Genomic DNA, 18,487 nt, shown 5'->3' on the forward strand with positions numbered 1-18,487 from the left:
TGTTAACTTTCTTCATTTGTGAGCTTACAAAGCGAGTAACAGTAAGCTATTCAACTATAGCAGCATTACATATCAACCTAACCAACCTGCACGTGCGTAAGGCGAGCAGTGCAATTGTGTTGGGCGTGCTGCATTAACAGTCAGGCAGAGGGACCCTGCTCCTCACCCCAGGTTCAACCACAATCGAGGTCAACTATCTCATCACCGACCAGGGATTAGCATGGGGCTTCCCCTGTTCGGTATGGTACAGCGTACACAACCCAGTCTCCAGTTTCTAACTGAACCCTTGGAGTGAACTCTACAAGGCTGAAATGCAAATATTTACCTCATTCAGCAGAAAGCAGGAGATCATAATGATAGCCAAAATAGGAAGCTGGCAAAATCCAACAAGATCCCTTCCCTATGATTCCCTGATTACCCCCATATGCAGTCAGTTATCAGCTGCAGAAATATCCTGGGCCCTTGTAAATTGAAATTTTTTTTAATTCATTCGTGGGACATGGCCATCATTGGCTAGACATTTATTGTCCATCCCTAGTTGTCCTCGTTCAGGGGGCATATGCGAGTCAAACCATTGCCGTGGCTCTGGAGTCACATGTAGGCCAGACCAGGTAAGGGCAGCAGATTTCCTTCCCTAAAACCAGATGGGTTTTCCCGATAATCAACAATGGTTTCATGGCTAACAGTTGATTCTTAATTCCCATGCTAAATTCTCAATGGCTGTGCTAAATTGTCCATTAGTGTCAGGGGGATTAGTAGGGTAAATAGATGGGGTTACAGGGATAGGGCCTGGGTGGGATCATCATCGTTGAAGGCTCGTTGGGCCAAATGGCCTCCTTCTGCAGTGCAGGGATTGTATAATCAGTGAATGTACAAAACAAAATAAACTAGGACACATTATGAAAGGAGGGTAGAGCCCAACAAATGAAACATCTTTAGTAGAATATCGCCCTGTTAGCTGAGGCACAAGTTAAGTTCAATTAAAATCTTTTTTAAACTGGCACTGATACACACAGCTTTATCACCTAGAGACGTCTCGGAATACCTCACACAATTAATTAGTTTTGAAGGGCAGTGATTGTTGCAAGCAAATGCAAAAGTATTCTGCTCCCGATATAGCCCATAAACAGGCAGAGAGATGATTGAGCCATCCATCTTACCTCCTGGGTGGCGGTTGAGGCAGCGTTGTTGATCGGGATATTGAGAATCGCCCAAGCTCTTCAAATAGAACTACAGAGAATCTTTAAAATCCATTGGAACAAGCAAACAGCACCCTCCCCCACAACGCTAAATTGTCCCTTCATGTCAGGGGGATTCGCAGGGGAAATACGTGGGGTTAGAGGAATAGGGCATGGGTGGGATTGATATCAGTGCATGCTCAATGGGCTGAATGGCCTCATTCTGCACTGTAGAGATTCATAATCACTACAGTGCAGAAGGAGGCCATTCAGCCCATTGAGCATGCACTGATATCAATCCCACCTAGGCCTTATCCCTGTAACCCCACATATTTACTCCACTAATCCCTGTAACATACGCAACCTGGGACACTAAGGGGTAATTTAGCATGGCCATTGCGCGTAACCCGCACCTCTTTGGACTGTGGCAGGAAACAGAAGCACCCGGAGGAAACCCACATGGGCACAGGGAGAACATTCAGATTCCACACAGACGGTGACCCAAGCCGAGAATCGAACCCAGGTCCCTGGAGAAATTGAGACAGCAGTGCTGACCACTGTACTACCGTGTAGCCTTATAGTATTCTATGATCCTATAGCTCTCTGATCCCCGAGTGTGAGCTCTAGCTATCAAAGAAAGGGAGAATCGTGTAGACAAATTTTTCTAACATCTCTCTGTCTCTCTCATTCTACGTTAAATATATTTAAATATATCTGCCTTTCCTCCACAGAGCCAACATACATCACCATTGGGCCTCCAATATGCGAGCTACTAATAAACTGTACCCTGACAGAGAGAGACTGTATCTATGGCTTCAAGCTGGACCACAGTGGATGTCGCACATGTCAATGCAAAACCAGTGAGTACTGCCTTCACCATTCTGCTCAACATCTGTCAGCTGTTCAAGAGGCTCCAGTTGGTAGCTGTGTGCGTGCGTGTGTGTGTGTGTGTGTATGTGTGTGTGTACCACAGATAGCAGCAAGGATTGGATCAGTCCGCATTGCCACCTGAATCTACTAAAGGGGGTTTATAAATAGGACTTCCCCGCTGTGTGATATGATAGATATCTCCAGAAGGGAGGCTGATGCAAATGATCCACAAGTGGGTTATGGCAGCCACACAAGTGGAAATATTTATCGCAGTGTGCTCTTACCCATGACACATCCACTTCATTACATTTTTGGTAGTGTGGTTCCAAACTGAGGGAAAAGATGCTTTTTTTTCAGAAAAAGCAACACCATCGAACCTTGTTCCGCAGTGACACTTTATTGCTGTGGTCCTGTGCTGCAAAAATGCTTCTTTTTTTCCCATTTTCTGCTGGTGTTTCTTCACGTCATCTCATTGAGTGGGACTGCAGAGTGTGGTGATATCATACTTGGCACTTTGTTCCATGTACTTACACTTTAAAGGTGAAAAATGGGACGGCACTGTGGAGGTAGCACTGCTGCCTCACAGCTCCAGGGACCAGGGTTCGATTCCCGGCTTGGGTCACCGTCAGTCCAGAGTCTGCACATTCTCCCCATGTCTGCTTGGGTTTCCCCCAGGGGCTCCTGTTTCCTCCCGCAGTCCAAAGATGTGCACGTTAGATGCATTGGCCATGCTAAATTGCGCCTTAACGTCCCGAGATGCAGAGGTTAGAGGGATTAACGGGGTAAACATGTGGGATTACGGGGATGGGGCCTAAGTGGAATTATTGTCAGTGCAGACTCGATGGGCTGAATGATCTCCTTCTGCACTGTAGGGATTCTATGATGATTCTATGATGAAAAGCCAAATTCCTTAACCTTATTGCATCGGAGATGCCACTGATGGGAGACATTCCTGGGTGCCCTGGAGCAGCTGTGTTTGTATTCCTGACCTCTGATGTGCCCTCTGATACTGAATGGCTTTGGCAACACTCTCAGGCTGGTTTTAATGTTGGAAGAATTATGCATTTTTGAAGTTTCTTGCACAACCCCAGAACAGCGCGGGGCAGTTTGCAACCTGTCAGAGTCATAGAGCCTGTTAGAGTGATACAGGCACGTTGGCACACTGGTCGGCACTGCTGCCTCACAGCGCAAGGGACCTGGGTTCGATTCCCGGCTTGGATCACTGTCTGTGCGGAGTCTGCACATTCTCCCCGTGTCTGTGTGGGTTTCCTCCGGATGCTCAGGTTTCCTCCCACTGTTGACATGCTGGTTAGGTGCATTGACCCCAACGGGCGCCGGAGTGTGGTGACTGGGGGAATTCCACAGTAACTTAATTGCAGTGTTAGTGTAAGCCTTACTTGTGACTAATAAATAAACTTTAAACTTAAGAGATATACAGCACAGAAACAGGCCCTTCGGCCCAAATCATCCATGCCAGTCAGGTTTCCTAAACTGAACTGGTCCCATTTGCCTGCGTTTGACCCTTATCCCTCTAAATCTTTCCTGTCTGTGTAATGTCCAAATATTTGCAATAACTAGGACTTGACCTCTGGGCCAGAAGCTCCAGGTTCAAACCCCACTCTAGGAATTGATGGCCATGGAGGGAGTGTTCAAAACGTGGCCAAACAGTTTGATTATCAATCTTTTCAGGTAAAACTGTCCAATACCTCCAGGCAGGCGGTAAGAGCAGGAGAGTTTCCTGGTCAGCCATGCTCTAGGGGGGCGACAGCAAACCATGCCAAGGATAAATCCAATAAGAGTCCATAGTTGCCTCTTAAGGTCTGGTACCTGAAGGTGGAGGAGTCACTATTATGGTGGCTTTCCACGGTGCAGTGGGGCCTCTTTGGGGACCTCTGCTGATAGGCCAAGCCCCTAAAGCCAATCTGAGAGGAGGAGTTCGTTTAAAGGTGACCCTGCCAGTGAGAAAACTGAAGTTTCAAAGGAATGCTTCCAATATCAATAGGATGTAGAGGCTTTGGAGAGAGTTCAGAAAAGGTTACCTGGTATGGAGGGTATTTGCTATGAGGCGAGGTTGAATAAGCAAGGATTGTTCTCCCTGGAAAGACGGCGGCTGAGGGATGACCTGACAGAAGTTTATAAAATTATGAGGGTTTGGATAGGAATATGGAAGCTTTTTCCCAGGGCAGAAATGACAATTACACGGGGACACAAGTTCAAGGTAAGGGGGGAAAGGTTCAGTGGAGATGTGCGGGGAAATGTTTTACACAGAGAGTGGTGGGGGCCTGGAATGCACTGCCAAGTGAGGTGGTTGAGGCAGACACGTCAGCGACATTTAAGACTTATCTGGATATACACATTAACAGCCGGGGAACAGAGGGATATAAGCAGTTGGTCTAGATAGGAGAACGTGATCGGCACAGGCTTGGAGGGCCGAAGGGCCTGTTCCTGTGCTGTACTGTTCTTTGTTCTTTGTTGTTCTACTGGGTTCATTGATTAATAGGGAAGGAAAGTCTTAGAAGTAGCAGTTTCAATAGAAAGAACCACCCAGACTCTGAAATGACTTAGTGATTTATCCAGTCAATAACTGACTCACCTGAAGCTCCCAAATCTGACCCCTGGTTTACATTGCGTTGCAACCCCAGTAGCAGCAAGTGGTGTTGTATCTGGTCTTAGAGTCTCAATACTACAGATGGGAGAATAGGACCAGATGGCTACTGAAAGTTACAGAGCAGTGCCGGAAAACACTTGGCTAAAGAGGCAATTGAGTTCAACCAGAGTGCTTCACCCACATGGTTGAATAGGCTGTTGGCACAGAAAGGATGATCACAGGACAAATACCCGAAGGCCCCCAACATAGAAGCACAACAAGAATGGCACGGCGGTTAAAACTGCAGCCAGGGACCCAGGTTCGATTCCAGCCTCGGGTGACTGGCTGTGTGGGGTTTGCATGTTCTCCCCCTGCCTGCATGGGTTTCCTCCGGGTGTTCCAGTTTCCTCCCACTGTCCAAAGCTGTGCGGGTTAGGTGGATTGACCATGCTAAATTGCCCCTCAGTGTCAGGGCTGTTTGCAGGGTAAGTGCGTGGGGTTATGGGGTTAGGACCTGGGTGGGATTGTTGTCAGTATAGGCTCGATGGGCAGAAGGGACCTCCTTCTGTACTGTTGGGATTTTATGATTCTTTGAGAGAACCCGTAAACCACCACTTTAGGCTTCCTTTGCTACGTTTAATCCCACTTCCCTTCCTCTGAAGGAGGAACACAGGCTGTATTACCCAGAGCCGGAATATTTTTGTTCAACAAGCAGGCTTCAAAGGCCCAATAAAAATTCCACTTGCCACATTGTTATGGAAAAAGTGTATTCTCACCCAGCATTTTGTTAATTAGCCTGCTGCTAAGTCATTAAAAGCTGCGTCATTAACATTCAGGTCAGAGGCTACAATTAAATGATCAAAGGTGTGTTATGTTTTCTTTTTTAGAAAAACCCTTTGCATGTTTAACATAATTGTCTGCCTGTTGAGACTGTACGGCACAGTTAAAGGGGTGTTATTTTTTCTAAAGAGATTATACACTGTTGAAGGTAAGGGGGCCACATCCTACAGTCTGGAGATATCAGAGAGGCTCAAAGGTAGGAGGGAGGTAAATCAACGTGTCACCGTTCAGTGAAAGGGATGAGGCAAAGCTTGGAAGAGCTTTCTTCAAAGTTTATTTGTTATTGTCGCAAATAGGCTTAAATTAACACAGAAAATCCCCTAGTCACCACTCTCCGGTGCCTGTCTGAGAACACTGAGGGAGAACTTAGCACGGCCAATGCACCTAACCAGCACATCTTTGAACTGGAAACCCATGCAGATACGGGAAGAACATGCAGACTCTGCACAGACAGTGACCCAAGCTGGGAATTGAACCCAGGTCCCTGGCGCTGGGAGACAGCAGTGCTAACCACTGTGCCACTCCATCCTTAGTTGGGTGTTGCCCATACCAAGTCCTGGGAAGGTGACCGTTAAACTTCTCTATGACCCCCCCTGCAGTACTTGTGTTTGCACCCAGGCCCTACCCCCATATCCCCACATATTTACCCGCTAATCCCTCTAACCTGCACATCTCAGGACACTACAGGGCAATTTTAGCATGGTCAATCAACCTAACCCACACATCTTTGGACTGTGGGAGGAAAACGGAGCACCTGGAGGAAACCCTCGCAGACACGAGGGGAATGTGCAAACTCCACACAGACAGTGGCCCAAGCCAGGAATCGAACCCAGGTCCTGGCGCTGTGAGGCAGCAATGCTAACCACTGTGCCACAGTGCCGCCACCGTGATGTGTTTAAGGACATCCTGAGGAGGTAAAAGATGACGATGCCCTTCACTCAAGGAGTAGACACCTCCAGACCCCACTACCCTCCTCGCCCATCCACCAATAACCCAATCAACTCCAACTCCCCCCTCCTCCCCGCTGACTGTCCGGATGTTGAGGGTCAGGTGACAGTGCGTGTAGGAGGAACATCCAAACCAAGGGATAGGACAACACTTTATCTGAATAAAGGTGGACACCAATCTGAGTTTTACATCACCCTCAAGATCCAATTTCTTTCAAGTTATTCTGCCAAAAGGCAGAGAACATTCGACAGCATAACTGGATTTAATGGGCTAAATTCCCGGAGAGGAGGCAGAACTTTTCACTTTGAGTCAGAACCTCAATACCTGGCCAAACGGTTGTCACAACTCTGGTCTGTGTGGGGAACAGTCACCCACAGCGATTGTCCCTCAAAGCGGTCAGTTAGAAGTCAGGGGGCGGCCTAACTGACCAATGCAGTGTGCTGGGTGGGCTTGCAAAGCTGGAGCCCCAGCCGGAGACTCTGCGGCTCTGAACAAGCAAGTTGGAGTGGGCAGCTGATAATGGGTGGCAGAGTGGTTAGCACTGCTGCCCCTCAGCACCAGGGACCCGGGTTCAATTCTGGCCTCGGGCGTCTATCTGTGTGGAGTTTGTACGTTTTCCCCGTGTCTGCGAGGGTTTCCTCCGGGTGCTCCGGTTTCCTCCCACAGTCCATAGATGTGTGGGTTAGGTTGATTGGCCATGCTAAGTTGTCCCTTAGTATCAGGGGGGATTAGCAGGATAAATACGTGGGGTCACGGGGATAGGGCCTGGATGGGATTGTTGTCAAGCAGACTCGATGGGCCAAATGGCCTTCTTCTGCATGGTAGTGATTCTATGAATAGGTTTTTAAGGACCTTTAATTGGCTACCCACTGCTTGCGAGCAGGAATGCCTACTGCCCTCCTCCCTTGCCCCTCTCATTCTGATTCCGGGTAAATGGTCCTGGGACGCAATAGCATAAATTCAGCAGTTGGCGCTACGAATTTTCACATTCGCTCAATCTCTAAGCTAAGTATCCTGCTTCAGGAGTCCTCTAAATACATGAGAGGCATGACACAAATCTGTCTTGTTTCCTCTTCTTGTCAATGCCAATTTTAATGCGGTTTTTGTTTTCTTTACAGGAGAAGAGCTGTGTACCGGCCTCATATCGGGCTGCGGTTTGGACTGTCCCTTCGGCCTGCAGACCGACGCACACGGCTGCGAGATCTGCCAGTGCCGAGCACGGCCGAAGAAATGCAAACCGGTGGTTTGCGACAAGTACTGTCCCTTTGGATACATGTACGTACAGGTGTTTACACGCTGACGTCGACCCGCACTTACCAGTAACGCCGCATGTGCCTTAATCGGGGTAACTTTCAACTCTGCCAGGGGGACCGTAAAGCCAGCCGCATACCATACACTGCGCCCTCGAGATTTTCACACACTTGTCCCCAATTTGCAACGGGTCACAAATTAAGGGTGACGCTTGCTTGTGAAAACTGCGGACGGGACGCTGAATCCGAAATGACATTCCATCAGTTTGCAACCTTAACACATCTTAAGGATCATCGCCCCCGCACCACCATCCCCCCCAACCCCCTCCGACCCCCTACCCACCCACCCCCCCCCACCCCACTCCATTTGCCTTTCCACAGCACTGAAAACTCGCACTGATTTACATCCATGTAATCCAGTAAGTGCTGGGTGCCTGCCACAGCACATATCACATTTTGCAAGTGTAAGTCACACTCACTCCAAATTGGTTCATTTTCATTAAACAGCAATAAATCAGACTAAACAGATACATATATATATATATATATATCTTTAACAAAAAGTCATTTCTCCCTGGCTTGTCCCAGCTGCCAAACTACAAACTTGCTTCAGCAATTTATCTCAGACCGTGTCCACAGTAATTGGACCTGGTGGCCTCACAAAGACAATTACACAGAACTCCACCCCAGTGCAGTAGGGAAGGACGTTATGCATTCCAGGCTACAATGCTTACAAAAAAGGGTGTGCTGTCTTGGGCAGGCAGAATTCAATGCCCTTTCCTCCTGGAGAGGATTCTGGTGGGAGAGGGGGCATTGAATTGGGCGGGAGGGTGGCACATGAGTACCCACCCCGCTGCCTTCCTCCTGCCTCTTCCCTGATTAAGTCTGAGGTGGGAAGACTCATCAACCACCTTGCCTCTCTGCTGCCCCATTAAAGCCCTTAAAAGGGCAATTAATACCCACTTAAGGTTCTCGCTTTGCCATTGCTGATATTCCCTCCCCCCATTGGTGGGCGGAGGGGTGCTCCCCTTCTGGGAGATCCAGGGTAGTCAGGGTAGCACAGTGGTTAGCACTGCTGCTTCACAGCGCCAGGGACCTGGGTTCGATTTCCAGCATGGGCCACTGTTTGTGTGGAGTTTGCACATTCTCCCTGTGACAGCGTGGGTTTCCTTTGGGTGCTCCAGTTTCCTGCCGTAGTCCAAAGATGTGCGGGTTGGGTTGACTGGCCGGGCTAAATTGCCCGTTAGTGTCAGGAGGACTAGCAGGGTAAATGTGTGGGGTTACGAGACTGGGTGAGATTGCGGTCAGTATAGACTCGATGGGCTGTATGGCATCCCTCTGTACTGTCGGGATTCAATGATGTGACCTTTTCCTGTAACTTTCTGTGGTATGATTGCTTCACCACGTTCGCTCACACTGTGGTGTCGCAGAGGGAAGCCCAAAATGGAAACCCTGTAGGAGTTGCTTGAAGGCTTCTGGGCTGCGATGGGTCCCTTGTTCAGTGCTTGATTGAGGGATCCAATATCAGGAAATAAAGGAGGGCCCACTGAGAGCATCCCATCAGCTACTAAGCAATAAGAGTTAGCAGCCTCAGATTAGCCCTTGATCCCGGGGAAGGCCTGCCGCTGACGAGTGGCTGATTAGCTCTGAATATGCTCAAAAAGAGGGGACACGGAGGCCTCGCCAGCTCTCTCTCCAGCCGCCAGGCGAGACTCCTGTTGCCTGTGTGAAATTCTGCCCAGTTTTCTTTGTCAACAATATCACCCAACTTCACACCTGTCCCTGCTCAGCTGCTGCTGAAAGCCTTGCTCTTGCCTTTATTATTTCTCAACTCAACTATTCCAACACACTCCTGGCTGCTCTCCCACATTCCACCCTCAGAAGCCTGAGGGTCATCCAGAATTCTGCTGCTGTGTCCTGACGTGCACCAACTCCTGTTCCACTATCGCCCTCGCACTCTCGCTACCCACAGTGACTTCCGGTCAAGCAATGCCTTGACTTTAAAATTCTCATCCTTGTTTTCACGTCCTCACCCCCATCCTATCTCTGCGTTCAGTTCCAGCCCCACAGGCCTCTGAGAGACCCATGCCGCCCACCCTGATTTTTAATCGCCGTACCTGCAGTATCCGTACCTTTAGCTGCCTCGGCCCTAATCTCTGGAACACCCTCACTGCACCTCTCCACCTCTGTCCTTTCCTTTAAGACACCCCTACTTCTATGATTAAGCTTTTGGACACGTGACCGCATGTCCCATGATGCGACTCAGTGTCATATTTTGTTTCATAATGTTCCTGTGAAGTGACCTGGGACATTTCATCACATTAAAGGCACTATTTAAATGTAAGCTGTTATTGTTACTGCAAGCGACGCTTTTGGAGATCCAGAGTTAACTAAAGTATGACGTCTCACACCTGGTTAAAGTCCAACAGATTTATGAGCTTTCGGAGGGCCGCTCCTTCGTCGGGTGAGTGTCCACTCAGCTGTTGAAGGAGCAGTGCTCCGAAAGCTCGTGATTCCAAATAACCCTGTTGGACTTTAACGTGGTGTTGTGAGACTTCTTACTGTGCCCACCCCAGTCCAATGCCAGCATCTTATTGAATGTATTCAAGGGACGTCTGGATAAAGCACTTGGGGTGAATGGGATCAAAGGTTATGGGGAGAAAGCAGGATTAGGCTATTGAGTTGGATGATCAGCCATGATTGCAATGAATGGCGGAGCAGGCTCAAAGGGCCAAATGGCCTCCTCCTGCTCCTGTCTTCTATATTTCCATGTTTCTTTCTCCACATCATAACTAAAATGTGTGGCATTTTCCTGTAACTTTCTATGGAGTGGTAGTTTCACTGCAGCATTGGTCACCCTCAGTGTGCCCTAGCAGGTATTGCCTTTAATATACTCCAAGCTAAATGTTACTGACCTGTAAGCTCCTGGTTCTTTATTATTGCCCTATAATAGCCTGCTCTCTGTGTGCTACTGATGCTCCAGATCTAATCAGCTTACAGTAGGAATGAAACCACAGACTTGCCTAGTCTAGAATGATCAGCGCCACACCATGTGGTGCATCGACTCACTGAACCATCACTGGAGCATTTCTCCTTTTCCAACCAGGCAGAAAGATTTTCTAAAAACAACAAATTCTGGATTCCATCGGATCTGCGAAAGAAAGCAAAACATTTTAGCAGACATCACTCTTATCGTGCTCTGATCTCAAGCCGTACCTAAGCGGCGTTCCGATAGCATCTGAATGTTGAAATGAATTCTGATGATTTGGGGAGATGTTAAGATGCACCGATTACGCGAGTAGAAGCCTGAGACCGGGGACAGTGGTGTTGTTATACTATATAGCTTTCTCCAGGAGAAAAAAACACATGCTGTTTACAGCAAGCCAGTCAAGAGTGGTATGTTGGCCAGCCATTCATCTGTAGATGCCATTGCAATCAAGCCCAATCCTGCCCTTTTCCAACATAGGCAAGCACACTTCTTTTTTGCTCAGGTTCACTGGAATGCCATCATGGGACCATAGCAGACTGGGAATCTTTGTGGATTAGTAATCCAGAGGCTTGGACAAAGGCTCCTGATGCATGTGTTCAAACACCACCAAGGGAGGGTGGGGTGGCGTTCTCATTCAAACTTCATCAAACTCAAAAATCTGGGACAAACTGTTATTCTCATTAATAATGATCATGAAACCATTGGCTTGTCGTTTGAAAACCAACGGCGCGGGTTCAATTCCCGTACGGGGTGAGGTTATTCATGAGGTTATTCTCGACCTTGCCCCTCGCCCGAGTTGTGGTGGTTCTCAGGTTAACCCAGGGGTTTGAGAGGGGAGAGCAGCCTATGGTCATCTGGGACTTTGGCGACATTTACCTTTGACTGAGATTGCAATGGGCAGCCTTGCTTGTTTTGGAAATCACTTTCTTCAATACCTTTTCTTTCTCTTTTTAAAAAAACAGGAAGAACAAACATAGCTGTGATATCTGTCGCTGCAAGAAGTGCCCAGAGCGTCCATGTGACAAGTATTGTCCAATGGGATTCGAGCAAGACATTTATGGCTGTCTTATCTGCAAGTGCAAGGGTAGGGGAGCTAATTGCTTTTACCTGGTGCACTGAGCTGTTGTCATACTGGGCTTAAGGAAAAAGATAATAATTATCAGGCGCTAATGTGGATCCCATTTCTCTGAGGCCCAAGGAAAATTGTTAGTGTCTGTTCTCCTGTTAATTAAGATAGTCATCTTCAACAAAGGCACCTTTCCTGAAAGGGCTTTGATCCTACTCAACTCTCTTGAGTGAACAGGAGAGCAGAAGCTAATCACTTGTATGGTAAAGGTACCCTTTATATACTGCAGACTGCCTCTAGGAGGGTTTTGGTGTGTGGGTAAGTGAATGGAATGTACATTCCGAGGAGTGGCTTTATCCTGGTTCCAAGGTTTTGTTTATGTCTGTAGATTTACTGAGTAAATAACAGGCCCTTTCCGACGACTCCCGATAAAGCTGCTGAGGTGTCAGAGCTCTGTCCGTGACTATGGCATCTTTCCTGTGCCTCAGCACTCGTGAGGTGTTTGGAACTACCCAAGAGAAAGCGGGAGAGGTCCAGGGAAGAAGTTCTATGACTGAGGGCCCTGGCAACTGAAGGACACAGCTGTCATTGGTGAAAGAAATGAAATTGGGGATGCTGGAGAGTTGAGACCTGGAGGAGAAGAGAGATCTCATGAGGTCATAGAGAAAGGGAGCAAGGAGGAGGATGTTAACGTTCAAATTGGGAGGTATTTTGGGCGGCACGGTGGCACAGTGGTTAGCGCTGCTGCCTCACAGCGCCAGGGACCCAGGTTCAATTCCGGCCTTGGGCTGCTGTTTGTGTGGAGTTTGCACACTCTCCCCGTGTCTGTATGAGTTTCCTCCGGGTGCTCCAGTTTCCTCCCACAGTCCAAAGATGTGCAGGTTAGGTGCATTGGCCATGCTAAATTGACACTAGTGTCAGGGGAATGAGCAGGGTAAATATGTGGGGTTAAGGGAGTAGGGCCTGGGTAGGATTGTTGTCGGTGCAGGCTCAATGGGCTGAATGATCTCCTTCTGTACTATAGGGATTCTATTCTATGATCTTCACTGGTAGGCAGATTGGTAATCGGACAACTGTTTTTTTAAGATTGGCAAAATTTCTAGAGTGGGTGATCGGTGGAATGATTAAAGCAAATGGTACAAAAATTTAGAAAGTTACATGGGTAAGATGTGTATAGAGGTAAAAGGGCCAAATGCTGGCAATTGGGATGAGCTTAGGGGTTTAAAAAAAAAAGGTTGGCATAGACAAGTTGGGCTGAAGGGCCTGTTTCCATGCTGTAAACCTCTATGACTCTAAAACAAAGATCCCCCAGTGTGTCCTCTGAGCCCTGGCAAAGTTACAAGAGATGTCAGAGCCAGGTGAGGACAGGATCAGGACTCGCCTGTGTCGCCCTCTGTCACGGTTTGCAGATGTGACTGGGGGCAAGGTGTTGGAGGGCATTGTAGAAAGACGCTCACCATTTGGGAGCTGGTGCCAGTCGGAGATGCGAGGGGAGGTGAAGAAGAAAAGAGATAAATAAAACATAGGAACTCATCACAGTCCAATGTGTATTCCTGACCTAATTTGATTCTCTCTGAGGAGCCTGGTAGCATAGTTACGTTAACCACTTTACCTCAAACCATTTGAAACCATTGTCACTGTCGGGAGCAGGAATTTATTTGGGTCATTTGCTTGATCAGTGACTCCATACAAACAGTCAAATATTCAACCTTTTTTTTACTTTAAAAACATTCACATGCATCTCAATATCCCAAATTGTATTGTTTTAAAGTTGCCCTTGTGTTGAGTTGTCCAATTGACCTCCAGATAGCTTCTTGTTCCTACTTTGTTTTAATTCTTTCACGTGGGCATGGCTGGCTCGGCCAGTATTTATTGCTCATCCCTAATTGCCCTTGAGAAAATGGTGGTGAGCTGCCGTCTTGAACCACTGTGGTCCATTTGTTGTAGGTGCACCCACAGTGCTGTTAGGGAGGGAATTCCCACATTTTGACCCAACTGCAGTGAAGGAACGGCGATATACTTCCAGTAAAAAGCCTCACAACATCAGGTTAAAGCCCAACAGATTTATTTGGAATCACGAGCTTTCGGAGCACTCACCCGAGGAAGGAGCAGCACTCTGAAAGCTCGTGATTCCAAATAAAGCTGCTGGACTTTAACCCGGTGTTGTGAGACTTCTTACTGTGTCCACCCCAGACTAACGCACCACCACATCATGATATACTTCCAAGTCAGGATGGTGGGTGGCTTGGAGTGGGATCTTCTGGGTTGTGGTGGTTCCCAGGTATCTGCTGCCTTGTCCTTCTAGATGGTCGAGGTCATGGATTTGAAAGCCTTGCTGAGTTCTTACCATGTATCTTGCGAATTGTGCGTTGGTGTGGAGAGAGTGAATGTGTTTGGATGGGGTGCCAATCAAGTGGGCTGCTTATTACCCCAGTCCTGCAGGTCAGTTCTAGGTAGAGCCAGGAGTAATTACACAGCATGGAAGTTTAAATATTATTTTTGATTTTATTAACTATCTTTTTTTTTCTCAGATACCCAATATATGCAGATATATTTATGAATGAGTCAAGAAATGTTTGTTGTCATTTTTAGCCTTGTGAGAAGGCATGTTCTAACTGGTGGCATTGTGCCCTCCAAATGTCATTATGAAAAAGTGCAGGAATGTGTTTAGCAGGCAGATGTCCAGCTGTGTCTGTCCAGCACGATGAACATTGGGCTGTCTGGACAGAGTTATTTAATCAAGCCATTGATTTCAGCCAGTTATTTGTCACCATGATCATTGGGGAATTGACCTGACCTGAACGTTCAGCATGTCCTGGGTTAGGGAGCTTCGTTCCCCCAGCAATGACTGACTGAAAGTCTCCACTTGAAAGGGCATCCAAGGTTTTATGGTGTTACGCTGCACAGTTATAGATAAAAGCCTTGAGATTAAATTTAATCCCCAATAAACGGGTGCGTTTGTACCAGGTGAGAAGCGAAAATGTTAAAACATTTCACACGGGATTCCTGACCTGCCTTAAAAACCATCTTAATGGATGGGGCAGGTAACCAATCCACTCTCAGGCTCCAGGTTGATCACTGAAACCTTTTGAAGGGGCTTCAGGTGTAAGAAGGAAAGGTGCGAGGTAAAACTACTTTATTGCACGGCTTGTGGGCCAGGAGGAGCAGGAATGTTCCTTCCTGGGCCCGACACGTTAAACCATTAGTTAACTCAGCCCGCCCCCTCCCAAACAACATCTGCACAATTCCCTGACCCCCATCACTGCCTGACCATCCTGTCATCACCCCATCTGCTCCCCATGATCTTCACCTTCATCTGATCTTCCCCCCAGGCCTCTGTGATCTGGCCGTAGGGATTCTGTAGAATTTACCATGGCTAATCAACCTAACTTGCACGTCTTTCGGACAGTGGGAGGAAACCAGAGTACCCGGAGGAAACCCATGCAGATACGGGGAGAATGTGCAAACTCCACACAGAGACCCGAGGCCAGAATCGAACCCAGGTCAATCATCGAATCATCCAATGGTTCAGCCCATCAAGTCTGTAGCAGCTTTTGAAGAGTAATCACATTGCCCCACTCCTCCGCTCTTTCCCTATCTTTTTTTCTCTTGCAAGTATTTATCTGAATCCCACTTGAAGGCTCCCATTAAATCTGAACCCGTGTCAATCCAAATCCTAACCATTCATTGTCAGGTTCTTATCTGTGCCCTCTGCCTATTGACCCTTCAGTCATCAGAAACACTTTCTTATCCGTTATATCCATGAGGAGGTTGTGTGGCCTCGATCCAACTCAAAGTGGGCGTGTTCCTGCAGTACAAATCTTCCCTCCATTTGACCTAATTTACAGAGACCTCTGAGGTGGAGAATGGAAACAATGTCGTACTGTCTTAAGAAATGTCATTAAGGGCTGAGATTAGGGAAGAAGTAAAGGAACCTTTGGGCTCAGCACTCTCATCTCTGGGTCAAGAGTTCAAGCCACTCAAGCACCTAATCTAGGCCAGTACTCCAGTGTGGCATGAGGGAGTACGACATGATCAGAGGTATATCTTTTCTGATGAAATGAGGAAACCAAGATCCCACAGTTCTGTTTTGAAGAAGAGCAGGGAAATTATTGGCAGCACCTTGGTCAATATTTGCCCCTCAGTCACTAAAAACAGTCACATATCTCAGTGGAGTGTTAGTGAGAGCTTGATGCACACAAATTAGCTGCCACACTTCCAACACTATAACAGCAATGGTATTTCATTGTCTTTGGAACATCCTGAGGTTATAAAACGCACCATAGCAATTTAAATTGCTTTTTTTATGCACTGCTATGATTTCATAGAGAATATTATCCTCCCCATGGATCGAAAGCAGAACAGTCATGATCTAGGAAAATGGGAATTAGGAGCAGAAGTAGAAAATTTGGCCTGTTCAAGCCTGCTCTGCCATTCAGTCAGATCATGGAATGACACGGGTTCAGATTTAATGGGAGCTTTCAAGTGGGATTTAGATAAATACTTGCAAGAGAGAAAAAGATAGGGAAAGAACAGGGGAGTGGGGCAATGTGACTACTCTTCGAAAGCTGCTACAGACTTGATGGGCTGAACCATTGGATGATTTGATGATTGACCTGGGTTCGATTCCAGCCTCGGGTCTCTGTCTGTGTGGAGTTTGCACGTTCTCCCTGTGTCTGCGTGGGTTTCCTCCGGGTACTCTGGTTTCCTCCCACAGTCGGAAAGACGTGCAAGTTAGGTTGATCTCTCCCTGGTCTCCAATCCATCTCCCCCTCTGTTCCTCATATCCCCTTATTCCTTTTCTTCATTAGAAATATATCTATCTCTTTCTTGAAGCCATTCAATGATTCAGATTCCATCGTGCTGTGGGGTAGCGAGTTCCGCAAATTCACCACCCTCTGCGAGAAGCAATTCATAGAATTATAGAATCCTACCGTGCAAAAGTAGGCCATTCAGCTCCTCGAGTTTGCACCAACCACAATCCCATCCAGGCCCTATATCCATAACCACATGCATTTACCCTAGCTAGTCCCTCTGACACTGAGGGACAATTTAGTATGGCCAGTCCACCAAACTCACACATCTTTGGACTGTAGGAGGAAACCAGAGCACCCAGAGGAAACCCACGCAGACACGGGGAGAATGAGCAAACTCCACACACAGTGATCCAAGCCAGGAATCAAACCCAGGTCCTTGACGCTATGAGGCAACAGTGCTGACTACTGTGCCACCTCCTCATCTCAGTTTTAGTTCTGCTGCCTCCCAACCAATGTTGTTCAAGATTGCCCCATAAGAGGAAACATTTGATCCACATTGACTTTATCAATCCCTTTTAAAATTTTATATATCTCAATCAAATCCCCTCTCATCCTTCTAAACTCCAGCAAGCATAAACCCAAACTGTTTAATCGCTCCTCGTACATCAACCCTTTCATCCCCGGAATCAGTGGAATTGAATGGCAGGGCAGGCGAGAAGGGCCGGATGGTCTGCTGCTCTTCCTGTGCACAGAGTCACAATGGGCCTGCTCAGGTATGGAAAGGCCATGTGGATGAGAGGGAGGGACAAGGCCTACACAATGGGTAACTCTGGTTTGTGCCATTCTTACTATCTAGATGTGCCCACAACCATCATGCCACCAGTCAAGACGGGCTCCTGCTTGTCCATGGACGGACGGCGACATGAGACTGGCGAGAGTTGGCACGACGGATGCCGCGAGTGTTACTGCTACAGTGGGCGTGAGATGTGCGCCCTCATCACCTGCTCCGTGCCCAACTGTGGAAATCCTACCATTCGCCCTGGACAATGCTGCCCATCGTGCCCAGGTAAGGAGCATCTAACTAAACCATCCTCTCCCCTTGTGGGGCGGGGGTGAGGGGCATTTTCATTAACGTGGGCCCTGAGTAAGGACTTGCCTTTGACCACTTCACTCTGGTGCACAGATAGAGGTCATTTGGTCCTCCACGTTGCAACAGGCTCTCAGACAGAGCAAATGCCCTTAGCTGTGGAACAGGAACATTTTTTTGTGTTTGGTGAAATTTATTCAGGGTAATAACGATTATTAATAAGACTCTCAGCATTTTGGTGTGTGCTAAATCTAAAATGTCAGGGTCACTGAGCGCCGGCTGTGTATAAATGTTAATCCTATATGCCAGGCTCATAGATTCATTTTAGAGGCTGCTTAGCTGTGTTGGTATCGCTGAAGTATCTCCTGTTATCTTATTGAGTTCAGCTTCAAAGCTTGTTCAGATAAGCATTCGCTGTAGTTAGCTGCTAATTGATAGTAAAACACTGCGCTAATTGATGAGTGGGAAAATGCATCCTGCTATGTGATACTAAAACTGCTTTTATACAAAACGTGGTTGTGGATTGTGTTCCAGAAGTCCAGCTTCAAGTGATAAAGCTTCACCAACTACACCGTTAAACCGGCTTCCTTACCCCAGACACACGTATCTGTGATGAATGGGGTCTCGGGACAAGAAAGTCAAGGCAGAATTTTCCCCCACCCACCCAGTGGGGTAAGAACGGATTCAGGCAGATATGTCATTTTGCATCATCAGCCATGGTGCCGGTTTGTTGGCATCTGCCCACCCCTGGGGCATTTTCCCAGTGACAGGAGCAGGGTCAGAAAGGGGAGTAGCCCGTTTGGGCCAGTTGATGGCCCCACGGCAGATTCAGGAAGACAGAGGGTGAACATGGAGGAGCCCTCTCTCTCTCTCGTCTCTCCCTGTCTCTTACCTGCAAAGACTGCCTGTTAGAAC

General features: G+C 47.7%; 1 protein-coding gene across 1 annotated transcript in view; it reads left to right on the forward strand.

Moving 5' to 3' along the window:
* The window catches only part of crim1 (cysteine rich transmembrane BMP regulator 1 (chordin-like)), a 207,191-nt gene that overhangs the window by 162,027 nt on the left and 26,677 nt on the right, over positions 1-18,487 (forward strand). The window contains exons 8-11 of the mRNA XM_080200734.1: positions 1,910-2,038; positions 7,542-7,698; positions 11,625-11,746; positions 17,342-17,551. Of these exons, the coding sequence (XP_080056860.1) occupies positions 1,910-2,038; positions 7,542-7,698; positions 11,625-11,746; positions 17,342-17,551 (618 nt within the window). The remainder of the gene's footprint in view (positions 1-1,909; positions 2,039-7,541; positions 7,699-11,624; positions 11,747-17,341; positions 17,552-18,487) is intronic.

This window comes from Carcharhinus amblyrhynchos, chromosome 12 (genome assembly GCF_965287045.1).
Source record: "Carcharhinus amblyrhynchos chromosome 12, sCarAmb.v2.hapA, whole genome shotgun sequence".
Taxonomy (NCBI): Eukaryota; Metazoa; Chordata; class Chondrichthyes; order Carcharhiniformes; family Carcharhinidae; genus Carcharhinus; species Carcharhinus amblyrhynchos.